Below are 19,190 nucleotides of genomic sequence, written 5' to 3'. Positions count from 1 at the left end.
TAAGTCATTTTCCAAAGGAGATTTAAAGTGATTTTCATATTCTTTCCTGTATGTTTTCTACAGATGAACATGATCCCAAGTTCTTAGTACCATTTTTGGTTAAGGAGGAAACTGTGAACTGAGAATAATAACTTGCATGCCAGCCATAGTGAAACTCTGATTCAATTTGTAACAGTGATTTCATCACCAAGATTAGGGGATAAAACAGAAATGTGTATAACTCAGCCACAAAAAGCTCAGTCATACCACCTCCAGCCATGATCTCATTAGGTCTCATAATGTAAGAGGGATGGAGACCTTCAAATTAAACACAGGTGCCTGGGGTAACAACAGTGATTCAGGCAGTGTTAGTGTTCTTTGGTGCACAGGGTCAGGGCCACCTCTGCCTTTTTACTCTTTGTCCCTTCTTTTATTACCAATCATCTCTTCTCAGAAACTTAGCCTAGATATATCATTCTACCCTTCAACTTGGAATATATGAAAGTAAAAGTATTAACCACCCTCACAATTTCCTTTCTGACTTTAATTTCAGACGTCACTATTCAGTCCCTGTTGCATCTTTATTGCTCATCATATTATCCCTCCCCATGTTTCTCTGAAGGATTAAATCACACCCTAGTTATTTAATATAGTCTTGCAATTATACCACTGCATCTGCTTGTCTCAGTTTCTCTATTATCCTGTATAGTTTAAGATGTACTGCTTTTTTCATCTTCCTTCTCTGCATATTTGATCCTCTGCTGGCATTATACCTAGTTTTCTGTCATTTTCCTTGTCTTCCTTTAGATTTAGTGGTAAAAGCATGAACACAGAAATTCTGTCATAGTCTGAACATTCCCAAGGCTGGTCCTTTCTGTGCTCTTCCTCATACCCAATGATCAAATTGTCTTCATCCTCACAATGCCCTCATATCCATTAGAGGCTAACAGTCAGTGGGATTCACATTTGAGAGTCTGAAATTTTTTAGATAGGTTTGCTGTATCCTCTATAATCTACATTAACAATAATATTATTTGGAGGAACAAATATGGGAGACACTATCCCAAAATTTTGTCCCAACTTTGGTTAAGCAGAATATTTTTGAAGAAAGAACCCACCTTAAAACCAGAATATTATTTTTGCTTTATAATTCAAAGGAGAATGGCAGAACATATGAAAAAAACTGATATTAAATACTTGGATTGAGAGAGAGAGTGTGTGTGTGCGTGTGTGAATGCACACTAGAGTTGTTATAGCTCAGTGGTAGAACATTCATTAGCATGAGCAAAGCCCAGGATTTGATCCCTAGCACTGCAAAAGAAAATAAAACAAACAAACGAAAACTAAAATAAGAAGACACAGAGTTTAAAGATAAACCTAAGAAATAAACCTAATAAATATTCAGAAATATTTTCAAAACAAAGGTTAAAAAAATAAATTATTTATTAGACTGGAAAGTGAAACTAACGTTAAGCAGAACTCTCTAGGACCTAAACTTTCTATAGTTGAGGTTTTCCTAAATTTAAAAAAAAAATCAATGTAATCATAAACATTTCTGAAGTTGTGGAAATTGAGAATATATCAATGAGGCAAGCAAAATTAGATGTATTAAAAGGCTATCAGACAGTTGCTTTGTAAGTTACAATGTTAGTGATGTCTGGTGTAATGGGAAAAACATCACCAGAGTTTAGAATACCCTCGGTCTATAAAATGATGGGAGTTGGCTGAGATGACTTCTGTGATTCTCTCCAGGTTTTAAGTTTTGGAGTTTTATAGAGGACTCTGATGAATCTTTTTCTAAACTTGAAATAACAAATTATACTTGTCCATGGGTGAGGTTCAATGACTCAATAATTGTTAACTATTATACAATAAAAATACCATTAAACAAAACCTAGCCTCTGGATAAAAATTAATTCTTGCCACTTTGGCTTCCTTTAGCACTTCTGCTTATAACTCTCTTACTGTACTTACAATATTTTCTCTTGTAATATCACTATTTTTATATGTTTTTACCCAGTTAGTTGGGCCTTATGAGTCCAAAGTACAGTGTGTTCCACATCTCATTAATCAATTTTTTTTTAACTCTTGGTCACAGTATTATTATAATGTGTGGTTTGTTGTTTTTATCTCTCTTTTTTTCACAAATAGAAAAACCACAATATCATAGAGAATATGTAATATCAGTGTAGGGATTCTTCATATGAGGTAATATGTAGAAATATTCTTGCTCTCAAAACACAAACATGGCAAAAAAAACTGAACTTGACCTTTCTCTAGATTCTAACTCAGCATTGCTTCCTTTTCTTATGGAAGTATACTAGTTTCCTATCAGTCATATCCTTTAATATCAACTCCTCCCTTTCCTTTTTTCCAATTATTTAAGCCTACGTCAAGGATTCCACTATTTTTACTCACAGTCAATTCACCACCTTGACTACTATACTCTTTCTCATTAAAAAGTTGCCTCTATGAAAGCCCTGTTTCCCAGAAAGGTCTCTGCTGGCCCATCAAAGATTTCCAAATAAGCCCTTTTATTGTTTCCCTACCAATATCTTTTTTGTTTGTTCTTCCAAGTTTCCTATCATTTTCCTAATACATTGGATTGATAAATCTTACTGTCCTCTATTTTTCTATACTGTACTTACAAATGGTTTCAATATAAATAGACATTTGTAAGTATAGTAAATACTTTTAAAAATTAAATTATTTATTTATTCTAATTTGTTATACATGATGGCAGAATGCAATTCATTTCATATTACACATATAGAGCACAATTTTTCAAGTCACTGATTGTATACAAAGTTTTTTCACACCATTCATGTCTTCATACATGTACTTAAGGTAATGATGTCTAACTCATTCTACCATCATTCCCACCCCTTTGCCCCCTCCCTTCCCCTCTCCTGCCTTTGCCCTATCTAAAGTTCCTCCATCCCTCCCATGTTACACCCTGCCGCCACCAGCGCCATTATGAGTCAGCATCCTCATATCAAAGAAAACATTCAGCCTTTGGTTTTTTGGGATTGGCTTGCTTCACTTAATATTATATTCTCCAACTTTCTTAATAAGACTCCTATAGCACAAGAATTAAAACCAAGAATCTATAAATGGGATGGATTCAAACTAAAAAGCTTCTTCTCAGCAAAAGAAATAATCAGTGAGGTGAATAGAGAGCCTACAGCTTGGCAGCAAATTTTTACCACTTGCACATCAGATAGAGCACTCATCTCTAGGATATATAAAGAACTCAAAAAGCTAAGCACCAAAACAAAACAAAACAAAACAAAAACAAAACAACCAAATTACCCAATCAATAAATGGGCCAAGGATCTGAACAGACACTTCTCAGAAGAGGATATACAATCAATCAAAAAACGTATGAAAAAAATGTTCAACATCTTTAGCAATTAGAAAAATGCAAATCAAAACTACTCTAAGATTTCATTTCACTCCAGTCAGAATGGCAGCTATCAAGAATGCAAATAACAATAAGTGTTGGTGAGGATGTGGGGAAAAAGGCACACTCATACATTGCTGGTGGAACTGCAAATTGGTGCAGCCAATATGGAAAGCAGTATGGAGATTCCTTGGAAAACTTGGAATGGAACCACTATTTGACCAAGCTATCCTACTCCTCGATTTATACCCAAATCTTAAAACCAGCATACTACAGGGACACAGCCCCAATGTTTACAGCAGCACAATTCACAATAGCTAAATTGTAGAACCAACCCAGATGCCCTTTAGTAGATGAATGGATAGGGAAACTTTGATATATATACACAGTGGAAAATCACTCAGCATTAAAAGATAATAAAATCATGGCATTATCAGGTAAATGGATGGAGCTGGAGAATATAATGCTAAATAAACACATTTAAGACATTTTCAAATATTTCATTATTTAAAAAGATACTTTCTAAGAAAAAAACACAACTTGGAGTTTTAAACTAATGCTATGAGAAGAAATAATATTTGAAAGTTCAGATTCTTTCTTCAAATTAGGCAAATAGACATCAGATAGATTATACTTCACATTAAAATAAGAAAAGAAACTTTGAAAATATAATTTTAGAGTGAATAAGACATTACTAAACATTATACCAATGAAAGAAATAGAAATTTTAGCCAGGTTCAGTGGCATATGCCTGAAATCCCAGTGGCTTGGGAGGCTGACCCAGGAGGACTGAGAGTTCAAAGTCAGCCTCAGCAACTTAGCTGAGGCACTAAACAACTCAGTGAGACCCTGTCTCTTAAAAAGATACAAAATAGGGCTGGGGATGTGGCTCAGTGGTTGAGTGCCCCTGAGTTCAATTTCCCGTAGCTTTCCTAAATCATATATTGAATTTTATAAGTAAACATAAATCAAAACATCATAAAGAATATGAACATTTTAGGAAAAAACATTTGGAACACAAGTAAAAGAGTTAATATTCTTTTCTTTTAAATTTTTTTTAGTTGTTTATAGACCTTTATTTTATTCATTTGTTTATATGTAATACTGAGAATCGAACCCAGTGCTTCACACACGTCAGGTAAGTGCTCTACCACTGAGCCACGATCCCAGCCCCAGAAGTTAATATTCTTTATATATTAAGAGTTCAGAGCTGGGGATATAGCTCAGTTGGTATAATGCCTGCCTCACATGCACAAGGCCCTGGGTTCAATCCCCAGCACCACATACACAAAAAAAGACTTCTAAAAATAAAGATATTTGGCCTCATCAGCAATCCAAGAAATTTAATATAAAATAGTAATTAGATATCAACACTTCTCCCCCCATAAAATAACCAAAACTGTTTAAAAATTATAATACCCAAGTGTTTTCAGTTCAGGGAAATGGCATTCTTATATCTTGCTAGTAGGAGTATACATTCATAAAATCTTTCTGGAGAGCAATTTGACAATATGTTTCAAAGACTAAAATTTGTTTCCATTTGTTTCAGAAATTCTATTCCTATTTATTAAGCATAAGGGCATAATTAAGGAAAATTAAGTTTTAGTGACAAAAATGGTTAGTGCTGTGGTAGCACAGGAAATCAAAAGCTGTAAGACAGCTATGATGATCTACTATGTGCTGTCAAAGATATTTAATTTTCAAAATATGTAGAAAACTGACTACAAAGCATATATATATATATAGTACATATTATATAATATGTATATATAATATATTGCAAATACATCAAATTATTAATAGTGCTATTATAAATGTTTTTATTTTCTTTTTTAAAAATATTTTTTAGTTGTAGATGGACACAATACCTTTATTTTATTTATTTATTTTTATGTGGTGCTAAAGATAGAACCCAGTGCCTCACACATGCCAGGCAAGCATTCTACCACTGAGCCATAACCCAGCCCCTATTTTCTTTTTATTTGCCTATCACATAATCACCCGAAAACAAAAAATCTATCTCCTTTCTTCACACTAACTAAAAATCTTATTGAATCATAGTAGTCTTTCTAAGATTTTTATCCCTATAGTGCTAGTATCTGATGGGAATCTTAATATATATGACAAACATCCTGAAAAATTAATATTTCATCTTCCATAATCCAAATTCAAAAAAATAAAAAACATTAAAAAGAAATTAAGAAAAAATTGGACTAACAGCAAACAATATTTAAAATAGGTTCCTTGAGGCCTTTCCAAAAAAGAAAACTCTGAAACTAAATTTGTCTATGCTTCGCATATTCCTTTATTTTTCTCTTTTGAATTCCATCCATTACTTACTTCAAACTTAAGTAACTTCATTTCAGAACTACAAAAGGAAAGAAGATAGGAAATCAAATTGTAATCACATGTTATTGTGTCAATTATACTTAAACCATTAAAGAAAATCCTCAAATGCAATACTCAGATCCATAATATGTGAGATGGAATGACCACTGATTGAACTCTCCAAGGACAGTGAACATTTGAGTACATAATTTCAAACAAATAAAAAGTCTAGGCCAAGATAAAGCAAGTGTAACCAGTAACATTCAAATGCTTTAAATGGCTGATTAAATTCCAAACATGATTCTTAAAATCCTGAGGGTCAGGGAATTAACTTGAAGGATTAAGACTCAAAATTACATGAAAACATGCTGTAGTTATTGGAAACCTAGAAGGGGACAAAATTAGCCCATGGATTTTGAGCACCACTTTGATGTATATAATTTTTTCAATTTATCTTGAGATGAATTTATAAAAAAAACTGGCAGAGAAAAGAACAAAATTAAAAATAAATAACTTGTTTTCATGATACATATAATAGGTCACATTTCCATATTTTTCTATGACTTAGTTTTAAAGAATTAGTTACATAGTGATCACTTTTTGAAAACAATAGACATAAAGTATAAAATCTTAAAATAAAAATTTTCTATCATTCTAGATACTTTGCACTACTTACTTGATAGTTACTATCCTAAGCCTTTTCAACAGACTAGAAGTGAAAAATTAAGATCAAATGTGCAGGCAGGCACTGGCTTTGGATAATGTGTTCATAAGGCATCACTGTTTTGGAATAAATATGAAGAAATGCACCTTTCTTTATCCATCTTAGGAACCTGGATTTTTATCCATTGTAAGCCCCAAGTTTTTGTGATTCAACTGTGGTCATTTTTGGAAAAGGAGATTAACTTCGTTTTGAAGCTTTTCTTTACAGTTTAGGACATATATGTCCTGCTTACTCTTTTTCCTTATCAATTTCTTTTTAGGACACTTAGCTAACCAAGGGGTTAATGGTTAGTCTTGATTATTCAAACAAGAATAAAATGCCATTCACATGTTTTTTTTCTTGCAGTTGGCAGTCTGGTAAAATCCCTAAAAAAAAAAAATCAATATCATAATGATCAAATCAGCATCCTTGTCTTTTTCCACATAATTATTGCTTTTTGCTTAATCAAGAAACCTTTCTGTTTTACAGATTATAAAGTGTAGCTTACTGACAGCAAATGTCATTTTAGAGCCATCATTAAAAAGAATAGCTCTTTCCTGTGCTTCTCTTTACAGTGAATTGTAACTGCTACATTGATGAACAGAAAGAGACTGAAGGAAGCCTCTGTGCCTGGATCCAGCATTCAGAAGACAGGATGGTTTGCAACAATGGAACTTAAAACTGGGTCAGTAAGTTAAAGCATTGATATTCCATTCCAGAGTATTTTTAAACCATTTTAAAAGGATAAATATCTAGAAAAAAGGAGTGGAAAGAAATCATTTTGTTGCTGTTAAATTTAAGTCACCAATATTTCATGTAACTTTAAGAAAGGGGGAAAATCCCAAATACTGCTGTAAGATGCCATCAGTAACAAAATGAATCCTGATTTCATAGTTCTTAAAATGTGAAAAGATGTACCTTAGAATTGATATAATATGATCAATTCCAGCACTGTGTCAGGACCAAATTCATTGAAATTTCTGCTTTCAAAGAATTAATAATCGAAGTCTATGAATAAATAGGAATCTTTGCTTAGAGAAAAGGATATCAAAATATCACCCTCTATGTTGTTTCCTCCCTTTTTCTCAGCCTCATTTATTTTTTCATGTGAGTAATTTTCCAAATATGAATACATGATGTTTTTCTCTTTGTACCGGAAGAACCAGTTCTTACTTCTTTCTCTTACTTACTCAGGTGGGCAGGGCTCAGTGTTGCAGGCTCTTTGATTTTCAGGTGGCTTACTGTCAGGATCACAGTAATTGTTCTGGACAATGGAGTTGTCATCCAGCCTTTTACAGACCACCTCCTGTCTTTGGACACCTTGAGGAAAGGAGGACATCATTAATTGAGGAGCAGTTCACCTTCCAAAAAGGTGAGTATGCATAGCTTTCTTCCTTGGGGGATCAACCTCACTGGATCGCTGCTGTCTTATCTGTTCCAGAAACACTTGACTGCTTCTCTAAAAAGGAGAGAAGTCCTGGTCATTATACTGAAATTTTAGGCAAAATCATTGTTCTCATATATTTAGAAACATAACTGTTTTCAAATCCAGAAAAGAAACTACTGGTAACTTAAAGCAATTAGTATTTCCATCTGTATGTTCTTCTTCGTGCTTTCCTTAAAAAAAAAAAAAAAAAATCCCTTAAATTTCCCAAATTATCCCCAGATAAAATGTATTGATATACATTTCACTGAAAATCAATAATTGTATATTTTTTTAAAAAACAATAGGGATCAATTTACTTTTTGATATTTTATAGGAAAAATCCCACCAGTTTAATCTTTGTTAGGCATACATCACATCCACACATTTCATTTTTTTTTTTTACATTTACATACGTATCACTCTAAAAGCCCAGGAAGTACAGAATTTAAAGATTGCAGTGGACCTTTTAGACTGTAACCAATTAGTCTGTTTGCTCTAAAGAGTTGGACCCGTTGATTATATGTCAAAGAAATACATACATAACTCATTCAAATGTTAATTTTCAAAATACTTATCTTGTTCATAAAAAATTAGTCTTGAGTGATCTGTTTACCACAACTAAAAATATCCTCATTATAAGTTTGTAAAATTTTAAATATGTGTTTATTATTTATTGGCAAAGATATCCATCACAACTTGTTCACATTTCATAAAACACAAAGACATACACAACACATACTCTTATTTGTAAACACCCCTGGTAAATAAGCTTTAGGTATACTTTCTTTAGTGTCAATCAATCAAAAAAATCCAAGATAGGTATGTCAAAATATCAAAGAGAAACAAGTCAAACTACAAGACCATGTATCATGTTTCAGATCATACAGGGGCAATAGGTTACTCCTGCAAGTGGAAATGAGAATACAAACTAAACCGTCCCTCCAATCACCAAACCCTTCCCTCCAAACAGGTAATCTAAATTACTCAGAAAGTGTCTAAGAGCAGCATTAACAGTAACCAGCAAGCCACAGCGTCATGCCTTACCCAATACTTCATTTGTTTTTCCTTTTGTTTTCAGTCATTTTAAAATAGTAGCGCCTTAAAAACAAAGTATGATCACAAATAAGGGAAATCCATGTGAGAATAGGGTCATTCAGTGAAGGAAAGTTTAACCCAAAAACCTGGGCACCAAATGCTTTCTCCAAGATCCTTCTTAAGAGTCATAAAAATCCAATGGGCAGGAGTACTTCAGTTGTGACATATGCACATCTTTAACTCAGCCCTTTGGATTTAAAGATTGACACAGGAACAAGTCTTCTAAGCTTATAAGACTTAGATCTTATATCCTACATGACACTCGTGAGTAGTGAAAGAAGGTATTTTTTATTGCTTGCAGAGATGCAAGACTCTTATTGATCACCTTAAGCAACATGTTTTTAGGCTTTCTTAAATTTAGAGATCTAACAATTAGTCAAACAATTTACTGGCAAAATATCTGAAAGTATGTATTGTATTCATTCCCTCCTAACCCCTGTAATAGGCCAGATGACTCCATTTATGCAATGACAACAATTTAAAATTTTTAACTATTAAACTTTAGATTTTTGAGGGAAGAATGATTCATATCAAGCATAGCTATGATCTGTTCACAGATGTCCCATGATATTCATCAGATTACCTTCCCATTGTGTCATTCCAGTGGGCAGATAACTAAGACCATGTGGTCCACCTAAACATATATTTCAACTGTGAGTCAAGGGACTCAGCTACCAACTGCAACAATGGCTGACTATCCATTCATTCTGGTTCAATGTTTTGCTTCTGTCAGGAAAAGCAGAACAGTGCTTTTATAGGTTAGCATGATTATTTATTTATTTTTCATTCAAATGTGACTATATTTGAAACAAGAATGCTGGCACCAGTACAGTATCTTGGTTTTTTGTCTCAAAAAAAAGATAAAACATTTTCAGCTCTACAAAATGGAACTGATGTTGCTTTGTTTCAGTGGCAGAAATGTTCAGTCAGTTTCTACAGGTTAAGATAAAATTTTACTTTTAAAATATATAACCCTAGAAATGTTTTTCCTACAATAACATTTGTTCACAAGTAGCCTTTAAGGTGAAAGTAGTGCTACTTCAATTTGAATCACAGATGAAATGTTAGTAGAGATAATTAGCAGAGATTTATATTAAGATTTCATTTTTAAAAAATTCTAGGCACTTATGTATCTTGAAGAAATTTTCCTCTATAACATTTATTGTTAAAAATTTGGAAAATAGCCAGGCACGGTGGCACACGCTTGTAATCCTAGCAGCTCAGGAGGTTGAGACAAGAGGATCGCAAGTTCCAAGCCTTAGCAACTCAGCAACTCAGCAAGGCCCTAAGCAACTCAGTGAGAATCTGTCTCTAAATAAAATACAAATGGCTGGAGATATGGTTCAGTAGTTAAGTGCCCCTGAGTTCAATCCCTGGTACCTAAAAAGAAAAAAAAAAGGAAAATATACAAAACCATAAGAAACAAAATAAAAATTACCGATATATCTATATATCCCACATCTTTATTCTAGAACTTTATCCTTTTGGGTTATTTTGCTGAATGATTTGTTTAAAAATTACATACTTACACAAACTAAAACTGCCAACTAAATGTGGTTGGCAGTTCCTTCATTCATTCACTCACCCATTTCATTCATTCATTAAGTAGGTAATAGGTACTAAATATAAGGCACTCTGCTTCTTATGAGATATTGAACAAAGAATACAAATAGACTTAATTTTGACCAGGCCTTCCAGTCATCTTAAAAACCAGGAATTACAGGTTTTCTGGGTTCATTTTAGCTTCATAATTTCAGATTGATATTTTTTTATGAAGTGAAAATGAAAGTCCTTGAAGACAGCTAAAGTTGCTATTTTATGAGCCTGCATTTTTTCTTGCATTCATCTTTTACTAATTTTCTTCTAAAATGTTATAGTAGACAGTGTGGTATTTCACACTCAACAACTGCCTATTCTAGTAGCCTATTCCAAACCTTCCTATGACACTATGCTATTTTCCTCTAACAGTATACAAATTTCCTTCCAACTTTTACCCCTGCACTTGGCAGGTTTACAGACTTTTTTTTTTTCCTGCTTTGATTTTGAGTCAGTAGCAACAGGATAACTCTATAAACCAATGCACTAAATGGATGGATTTTTTAAAACACACACCTTTAAATTATTATTATTATTATTATTATTTTTAAATTTTTTATTGTTGGTTATTCAAAACATTACATAGTTCTTGATATATCATATTTCACCCTTTGATTCAAGTGGGTTATGAGCTCCCATTTTTACCCCATATACAGATTGCAGAATCACATCAGTTACACATCCATTGATTTACATATTGCCATACTAGTGTCTGTTGTGTTCTGCTGCCTTTCCTATCCTCTACTATCCCCCCTCCCCTCCCCTCCCCTCCCCTCTTCTCTCTCTGCCCCCTCTACTGTCATTCATTTGTCCCCCTTGTATTATTTTTCCCTTTCCCCTTACTTCCTCTTGTATGTACTTTTGTATAACCCTGAGGGTCTCCTTCCATTTCCATGCAATTTCCCTTCTCTCTCCCTTTCCCTCCCACCTCTCATCCCTGTTTAATGTTAATCTTCTTCTCATGCTCTTCACCCCTACTCTGTTCTTAGTTACTCTCCTTATATCCAAGAAGACATTTGGCATTTGTTTTTTAACACCTTTAAATTAAAGCAAAGGCAGCTTTTAACTCCAGGAAGTAGAAAATAAAGATCAACTGGAAATACTCTAAGTCAACAAGAGAAATACATTTTAGAATCTTTTTATATGATCAAATCTCTTAAACATAGCTTCTTTTAAAGTAGTCTATAAAATATTGCTAAGTTGATTTTAAACCCTATTGGGAATAATTACATCCAGTTACACAAAACCACTATGCTTTCAAATCTAAAGATTTATAGCTTATAACAAAAAAAAATGTGTGTGTGTATGTATGTATGTATGTGTATATATATATATATATATATATATATATATATATATATATACATATATATATATAATATGTATTTTATTTATATATATAATATACATATAAAATTAAATATCCACATGGGCAGTCAATGTATATCTAATCAAAAACAATTCAAGTGCCTGTCCCCTGGAGATAGGCAGATGTTCTGCAGAATTTAATTGGCCAGATTTAAAGCTGCACTAATTATATTTTTAAACACCTAATTTTGCAGGCATGAAAATTGTATATCTTTTTTTTATAAATGCAATCCTTCCATGCTTAAAAATCAATGATTTCATATTATAAAAGTTAAGTACAAACTTTATTTTAAATACTCTAAAATTTAAAGCCTTTTAGTCTGTTTATCTTTTGAATTTTTGATATTAAAGAACAAAATATGATGGTATAGTGGTTCTTAACAAAGAAATGTAACTCTAGGGCCAGGGATGTAGGTCAGTGGCAGAGTGCCTGCCTAGCATGTGCAAAACACGTGGTTCAATCCTTAGCACTGAGAAAAAAGTAAAGAAATGTAACACTTACTTTTTGTATTTAGTTTAAACTTTTCAGATCCTATATTTAATTTTCTGATAATAGTTAAAAATTAAGGTCTATTTACCCACCAAACGTTCTCTTGTACAATGGGAGGATCCAGCTTGAATCACTGCTCAAGCTACACATCGAGAAATGGCTTTAAATGACATTTTCAAACAGCATATAATACAGGAAATGACACTGAACCCTGGATGGCATCCTCAATTTAATATTCTTACTCTAGGGAATGGTGAAGGGTGGTTCAGGTAAGAGAACTTTGTAGTCCCAGGGTGGATCCTAAATGAAGACTCAGAGACCATATATGGTTCTTCTTGACTTCTTGCCTCCTTCCCAGTTCCTTCTCCACTCCCCTTATAAACTGCCCAAGGTTCTCATGTGGTCCCACCTTCTCTTTTTTTCAGAGAGTTAAATAATTTTATAGGCTCATGTGTAACACAATATTCAGCAATATACTGTTTTTTTCAGAGCAGTTCACCACTTTAAACATAGAAAAATTGGAGAAATTAGCACTTGAAAATTTAACTTTATTGTATAAGTCTTTCACCTCTTTTGTTAGGTTGATTCCCAAGTATTTTATTTTTTTTTGAAGATATTGTGAATGGAGTGGTTGTCCTCATTTCCATTTCAGAGGATTTGTCGCTGATATACAGGAATGCCTTTGATTTATGCATGTTGATTTTATATCCTGCCACTGTGCTGAATTCATTTATTAGCTCTAATAGTTTCTTTGTATACCCTTTTGGGTCTGCTAGGTATAGAATCATATCATCTGCAAATAGTGATAATTTAAGTTCTTCTTTTCCTATTTTTATGCCTTTAATTTCTTTCGTCTGTCTAATTGCTCTGGCCAGTGTTTCGAGAACTATGTTGAACAGAAGTGGTGAGAGAGGGCATCCCTGTCTTGTTCCAGATTTTAGAGGGAATGCCTTCAATTTTTCTCCATTCAGAATGATGCTAGCCTGAGGCTTAGCATAGATTGCTTTTACAATATTGAGGTATGAAAACTACAGAACCCTAAAGAGAGAAATAGAAGAAGATCTTAGAAGATGGAAAAATATACCCTGTTCATGAATAGGCAGAACTAACATCATCAAAATGGCGATATTACCAAAAGTTCTCTATAGGTTTAATGCAATGCCAATCAAAATCCCAACGGCATTTCTTGTAGAAATAGAGAAAGCTATCATGAAATTCATATGGAAAAATAAAAGACCCAGAATAGCAAAAACAATGCTAAGCAGGAAGTGTGAATCAGGTGGTATAGTGATACCAGACTTCAAACTATACTACAGAGCAATAGTAACAAAAACAGCATGGTACTGGTACCAAAACAGGCGGGTGGACCAATGGTACAGAATAGAGGACACAGAAACCAATCCACAAAACTACAACTATCTTATATTTGATAAAGGGGCTAAAAGCATGCAATGGAGGAAGGATAGCATCTTCAACAAATGGTGCTGGGAAAACTGGAAATCCATATGCAACAAAATGAAACTGAATCCCTTTCTCTCGCCATGCACAAAAGTTAATTCAAAATGGATCAAGGAGCTTGATATCAAATCAGAGACACGCCGTCTGATAGAAGAAAAAGTTGGCTACGATCTACATACTGTGGGGTCGGGCTCCAAATTCCTCAATAGGACATCCATAGCACAAAAGTTAATAACTAGAATCAACAAATGGGACTTACTCAAACTAAAAAGTTTTTTCTCAGCAAAAGAAACAATAAGAGAGGTAAATAGGGAGCCTACATCCTGGGAACAAATCTTTACTCCTCACACTTCAGATAGAGCCCTAATATCCAGAGAATACAAAGAACTCAAAAAATTAGACAATAAGAGAACAAACAACCCAATCAACAAATGGGCCAAGGACCTGAACAGACACTTCTCAGAGGAGGACATACAATCAATCAACAAGTACATGAAAAAATGCTCACCATCTCTAGCAGTCAGAGAAATGCAAATCAAAACCTCCCTAAGATACCATCTCACTCCAGTAAGATTGGCAGCCATTATGAAGTCAAACAGCAACAAGTGCTGGTAAGGATGTGGGGAAAAGGGTACACTTGTACATTGCTGGTGGGACTGCAAATTGGTGCAGCCAATTTGGAAAGCAGTATGGAGATTTCTTGGAAAGCTGGGAATGGAGCCACCATTTGACCCAGCTTTTCCCCTTCTTGGTCTATTTCCTAAAGACCTAAAAAGAGCATGCTATAGGGACACTGCTACATCGATGTTCATAGCAGCACAATTCACAATAGCAAGACTGTGGAACCAACCTAGATGCCCTTCAATAGACGAATGGATTAAAAAAAAATGTGGCATTTATACACAATGGAGTATTACTCTGCATTAAAAAATGACAAAATCATAGAATTTGCAGGGAAATGGATGGCATTAGAGCAGATTATGCTAAGTGAAGCTAGCCAATCCCTAAAAAACAAATGCCAAATGTCTTCTTTGATATAAGGAGAGTATCTAAGAACAGAGTAGGGACGAAGAGCATGAGAAGAAGATTAACATTAAACAGGGATGAGAGGTGGGAGGGAAAGGGAGAGAGAAGGGAAATTGCATGGAAATGGAAGGAGACCCTCAGGGTTATACAAAAGTACATACAAGAGGAAGTGAGGGGAAAGGGAAAAATAATACAAGGGGGACAAATGAATGACAGTAGAGGGGGTAGAGAGAGAAGAGGGGAGGGGGGATAGTAGAGGATAGGAAAGGCAGCAGAACACAACAGACACTAGTATGGCAATATGTAAATCAATGGATGTGTAACTGATGTGATTCTGCAATCTGTATATGGGGTAAAAATGGGAGCTCATAACCCACTTGAATCAAAGTGTGAAATATGATATATCAAGAACTATGTAATGTTTTGAACAACCAACAATAAAAAATTAAAAAAAAAAAGAAAATTTAACTTTAAAGGATTATATGTCCAAGAAGGACAGGGTGGAAGTAGTTAAGGGCAGGAGAAAGACCTTTTAGGTCTTTTCAGAGCTACTCATGAGACCCAACACTTCAGACTTAGACAATATGTTTGATAAATAGGCACTCTAAAACCACATATGAGCAAGTCAATAATGAAAAGAAAGAGAGGATTAATGTATCCTTGGGATTGATGGATTAACCAACCTCTAGATCATAGCATAGCACATTTCATCTGCCCAAGAAATAGTTTTCTGAGAATGAAGAGGGAGAAAAAAAGTTAAAAAGAAAGAGCTCATACTAAAAATGTGGCCGGTGGTTAAGGCAATAATTTGCTTAACCACAGCATCCAAAGTAGCTAGCAACGAAGAAAACACCAGATAACCACAGTATACAGAGCATATGGCCAGCAGTATCAATTTAATCTAAATCTTCAGTGAAGATAGCATCCAAAGAGTGACAAGTGCCAGGAAAAAAAAAAGTCTCCCTGCTCTGCTTTCGCTGTTGGAATCTGGCTATTGTGCCATGTGATTGTTGGCCAGACACAAGCACTTGTAGGGCAGAGCAAAGCCCATCTGCCTTAGATGTAACAGCTGGCACCCAGCGTACCAATCAACTCCATCCATATGGCTTCCTTCTTTTGAAGAGCCTTTTGCTAGTTTTTATCTTTCAAAGACTTCCCTTCTCTGTCTTTCTGTGTCTTCCCTTTTGTCCCAAAAGTAGATATCCTGAGGAAACAGGGTGATCAAAAGGAAAACACAGCTCTAAAAATACTGCATTTTTCTAGAGAAACTGTATTTAGTGATAGTAAGATGGAGATTCCTACTACCCATTAGATATTAACAGTAATCACTTTCATGAAAAGTGCCTAACAATCTATTTGAGTTCCTACTATGTCTAAGAATCATTTTCATTACCATAAAAGTAGGAAAAAAAGTAAGACAATTTTGACCTCAATGAGATTACATTAAAATGGGGTGGGATAAGGCAAGAACCATTATAATTATATCACATAATGGAAGATATTTTATCCAATAAAGTATTGAATTTTCAGGCCTGATATTTTTAATTTTACAGCCCTCCAATTTTGTTAAATTGTCTCATTTCTTTTTATCTATCACTGTTAGTTTTAAGAACACTTTTCATGGCTAAATGACTATGATGGCATTCCCTTTCACTTTTTCTTGTGTTTTTTTTTTTTTTTTTTTACTTTTCACTCCAACTTCTGCCATGTTTAGTTACTTCTTTATGAGTTCTAAGCATTAAACCTAAGGCAAACTTTCATTACCCTTAGTAAAATGAGATAATCAAATCAGATGATTTCTAATGTTTCTTCAAAGCCAAAATTCTATAAAGTTGTTTCTTCTCTTCCTCCACATTTCAATATTTCACCATTGTTTTCTCCACCTCTTTCTCCCTCTATGTCTGCTTTTCCTCTATACTCTATAGAACAACAAATGTAGAAAGCAGGTGTTTGTTATTTTCCATTTGGTTTTATAGACTTATTTCAGAGCCTGAGTTGATACCAGTTCTTTTGACATGTTAAAAGAGATATGTCAAGAGGCAGAATACTAACTAGAAACAGGGACTTTTGAAAGGCACTTTTCCTAATATATTAATCCATAGTACTAAAAAGTAATCTTCATAATCTTTAGAATGACTTCATCTTTTCTGATATTTATTTAAAATCTTAGAGAAATGATGTTGAGAATACAAGTCCCAAGCTTCTTTCATATACTATGACATATTTGTCACTAAATGCATTTTAAACTAAAATCTTTATTTTCTTCAATTGAAAAAAGAATATAATTATACTACAAGGTTCTGTCAAAATTGGGGTGATAATACTTACCATTATGGAAAACTTTATTTTTTTTCCAAAATTTTATATATTCTATCTTGTAAAGATAGATAATGTCATGATAGTTAAAAATGGTATTTTGGACAGAATTTTTGTGAAGTAAAACATGACCTGTGTCACACTGATCCTTAATAGAAAATGTACTTAGACTGTGGTTTCAGCATTACCCAAGTTTTTCAGTAAGTGAATATTTACCCAAACTCTGCTGTTCATGTTATGAAAGAACAAAATTGCTAAAGCAATAGAAATGATAAAAAAAAAAAGGAAGAAAATCAGCACTAGGGAAAATGTTTTGGGTTTACAGAGATTACTTCCCTTCAACTATAAATCTTAAGGTTAGAGAAAATCCAAGCCAATATGCAGACTTAAGCTATAAAAAGTATAAAGATCATCAAACTAAACTTTTATATGTAACATTTTTAACAAGAGGTTAGATAGCTTAAGGTATATTGAAAATACATAGGAGAACTCAAAGAATTTTTTAAAAAGTAGTTTGTATAGGAGAAGTCATATGCTTAACGAAAAACATGAATACAAAAATTATTATGGACAAATGAATGAACAAATACATTAACTTCCAGATGTATGAATCAGCCACTAGCATGAGTTTGCATAAAGGAGTTGCTCTTCTTCCTCAAGGATCATGTTATACAAGACTTTATTGAAGTCAGGTGAAGTTGGTGGCTACTAAACCAAGGATTTCAAGAGCTTTGATGTACATTTGTGCCTGCTAAGAGGTCTGATACAACTGAACTTGTATGTTAAAGGATACTCTTCCTTCTCAACATTGAAAATGACCTAAAAGAAGAGGATGGTGGGAGAGAGCGAATAGGGTGATGCCATGGTCAGTGCAGTGATAGACAACTTCTAATCTTCTAAATATCTTATTTTTTGAAGAGCAAGGAGAAAATTAGGGACTAATAAACAAAACTGAATGTAAACCTTTATTCTTTCTAAACTCAAGTCACTTTTTTTCAGGGAGTCTGTATTACTAAAAACATCACAATGATCTGTTTCATGTCTGATATTTGCAGGAATAAAAGTTAAAGAACCCCTATAGTTTCAAACAACATTATTATATTGTACAACCTCACACTCAAAATACCTTTCATAGGGAATTTTTCTTAAGAACTAATTATGTTAGCTATGTTTCTTCAAAGAAAAATAAATGACAATGAGTAAAATGTTTTTAACTATTTAAACTAAAGTTTCCATCGGTAATCTTTATTTAACTCTGAAAGAAATTTTCAGATAATAATGTCTAAGCAAAGATAAGCAGATTTAGTTATAAGATTCAGTCTTTTTATGTCTTTCACATTTAATTTTAATTAAGACTACTTTGAATCTTGAAAAAAACAGTTGGATTTTGTTTTCCTCTGTCTGCTCTAGTCTGGGACTCCTGTGCTTTGACTTTCTGTGAAAGTTACAGCATAAGTATCTTTTAAGCTGCCATACAAGTGTTAGTCATTATTTTTGTTGTTGTGTCTATAAAAATCAAGTGTCAAAACCCTTACTTGGTTGAAGCACATTCTGTTATTCACCAATAACATAAATTGTCTTCTTAGTGATGTTAAATGTGTCAGGCAGACATTTTAGAATTAAAAAAACAAATTAAAAGAACATTTGTGAAAATATAAAGCATTTGCCTCTGTCTTATCTGGTACATTGAAAGCTGTTTCCTTTTGTCAGGTATTAGTACTAGCTTAAAGATGATCTTATATTTGGTCTAATAATTATTTTTTTGTTATATTTACTAATACTTTTAAAAACAACTTAGAAATTATTATTTTAGGATACACTTACTATATTTTTAAGTGCACATTAGGCTTATATTGTACCATTCTTGAAAATAAAATTTATCATGAACTACAGTAATAGAAACAATGTAGAAATGTCTAACATTTTAAAGAGATCAGTGCAATCTGCATGTCAATTCATTAAAATAATTTTAAAATTATGTTATTATACATGGAATGGTGTA

General features: G+C 33.4%; 1 protein-coding gene across 1 annotated transcript in view; it reads right to left on the bottom strand.

Moving 5' to 3' along the window:
• The window catches only part of Adamts6 (ADAM metallopeptidase with thrombospondin type 1 motif 6), a 293,953-nt gene that overhangs the window by 26,073 nt on the left and 248,690 nt on the right, over positions 1-19,190 (bottom strand). Inside the window, exon 21 of the mRNA XM_027951608.2 lies at positions 7,604-7,733. Coding sequence (XP_027807409.2) covers positions 7,604-7,733 — 130 coding nt within the window. The remainder of the gene's footprint in view (positions 1-7,603; positions 7,734-19,190) is intronic.

The sequence above is a fragment of the Marmota flaviventris genome, chromosome 5, assembly GCF_047511675.1.
Source record: "Marmota flaviventris isolate mMarFla1 chromosome 5, mMarFla1.hap1, whole genome shotgun sequence".
Classification (NCBI taxonomy): domain Eukaryota; kingdom Metazoa; phylum Chordata; class Mammalia; order Rodentia; family Sciuridae; genus Marmota; species Marmota flaviventris.
This window is presented reverse-complemented; position numbering and strand designations above follow the sequence as displayed.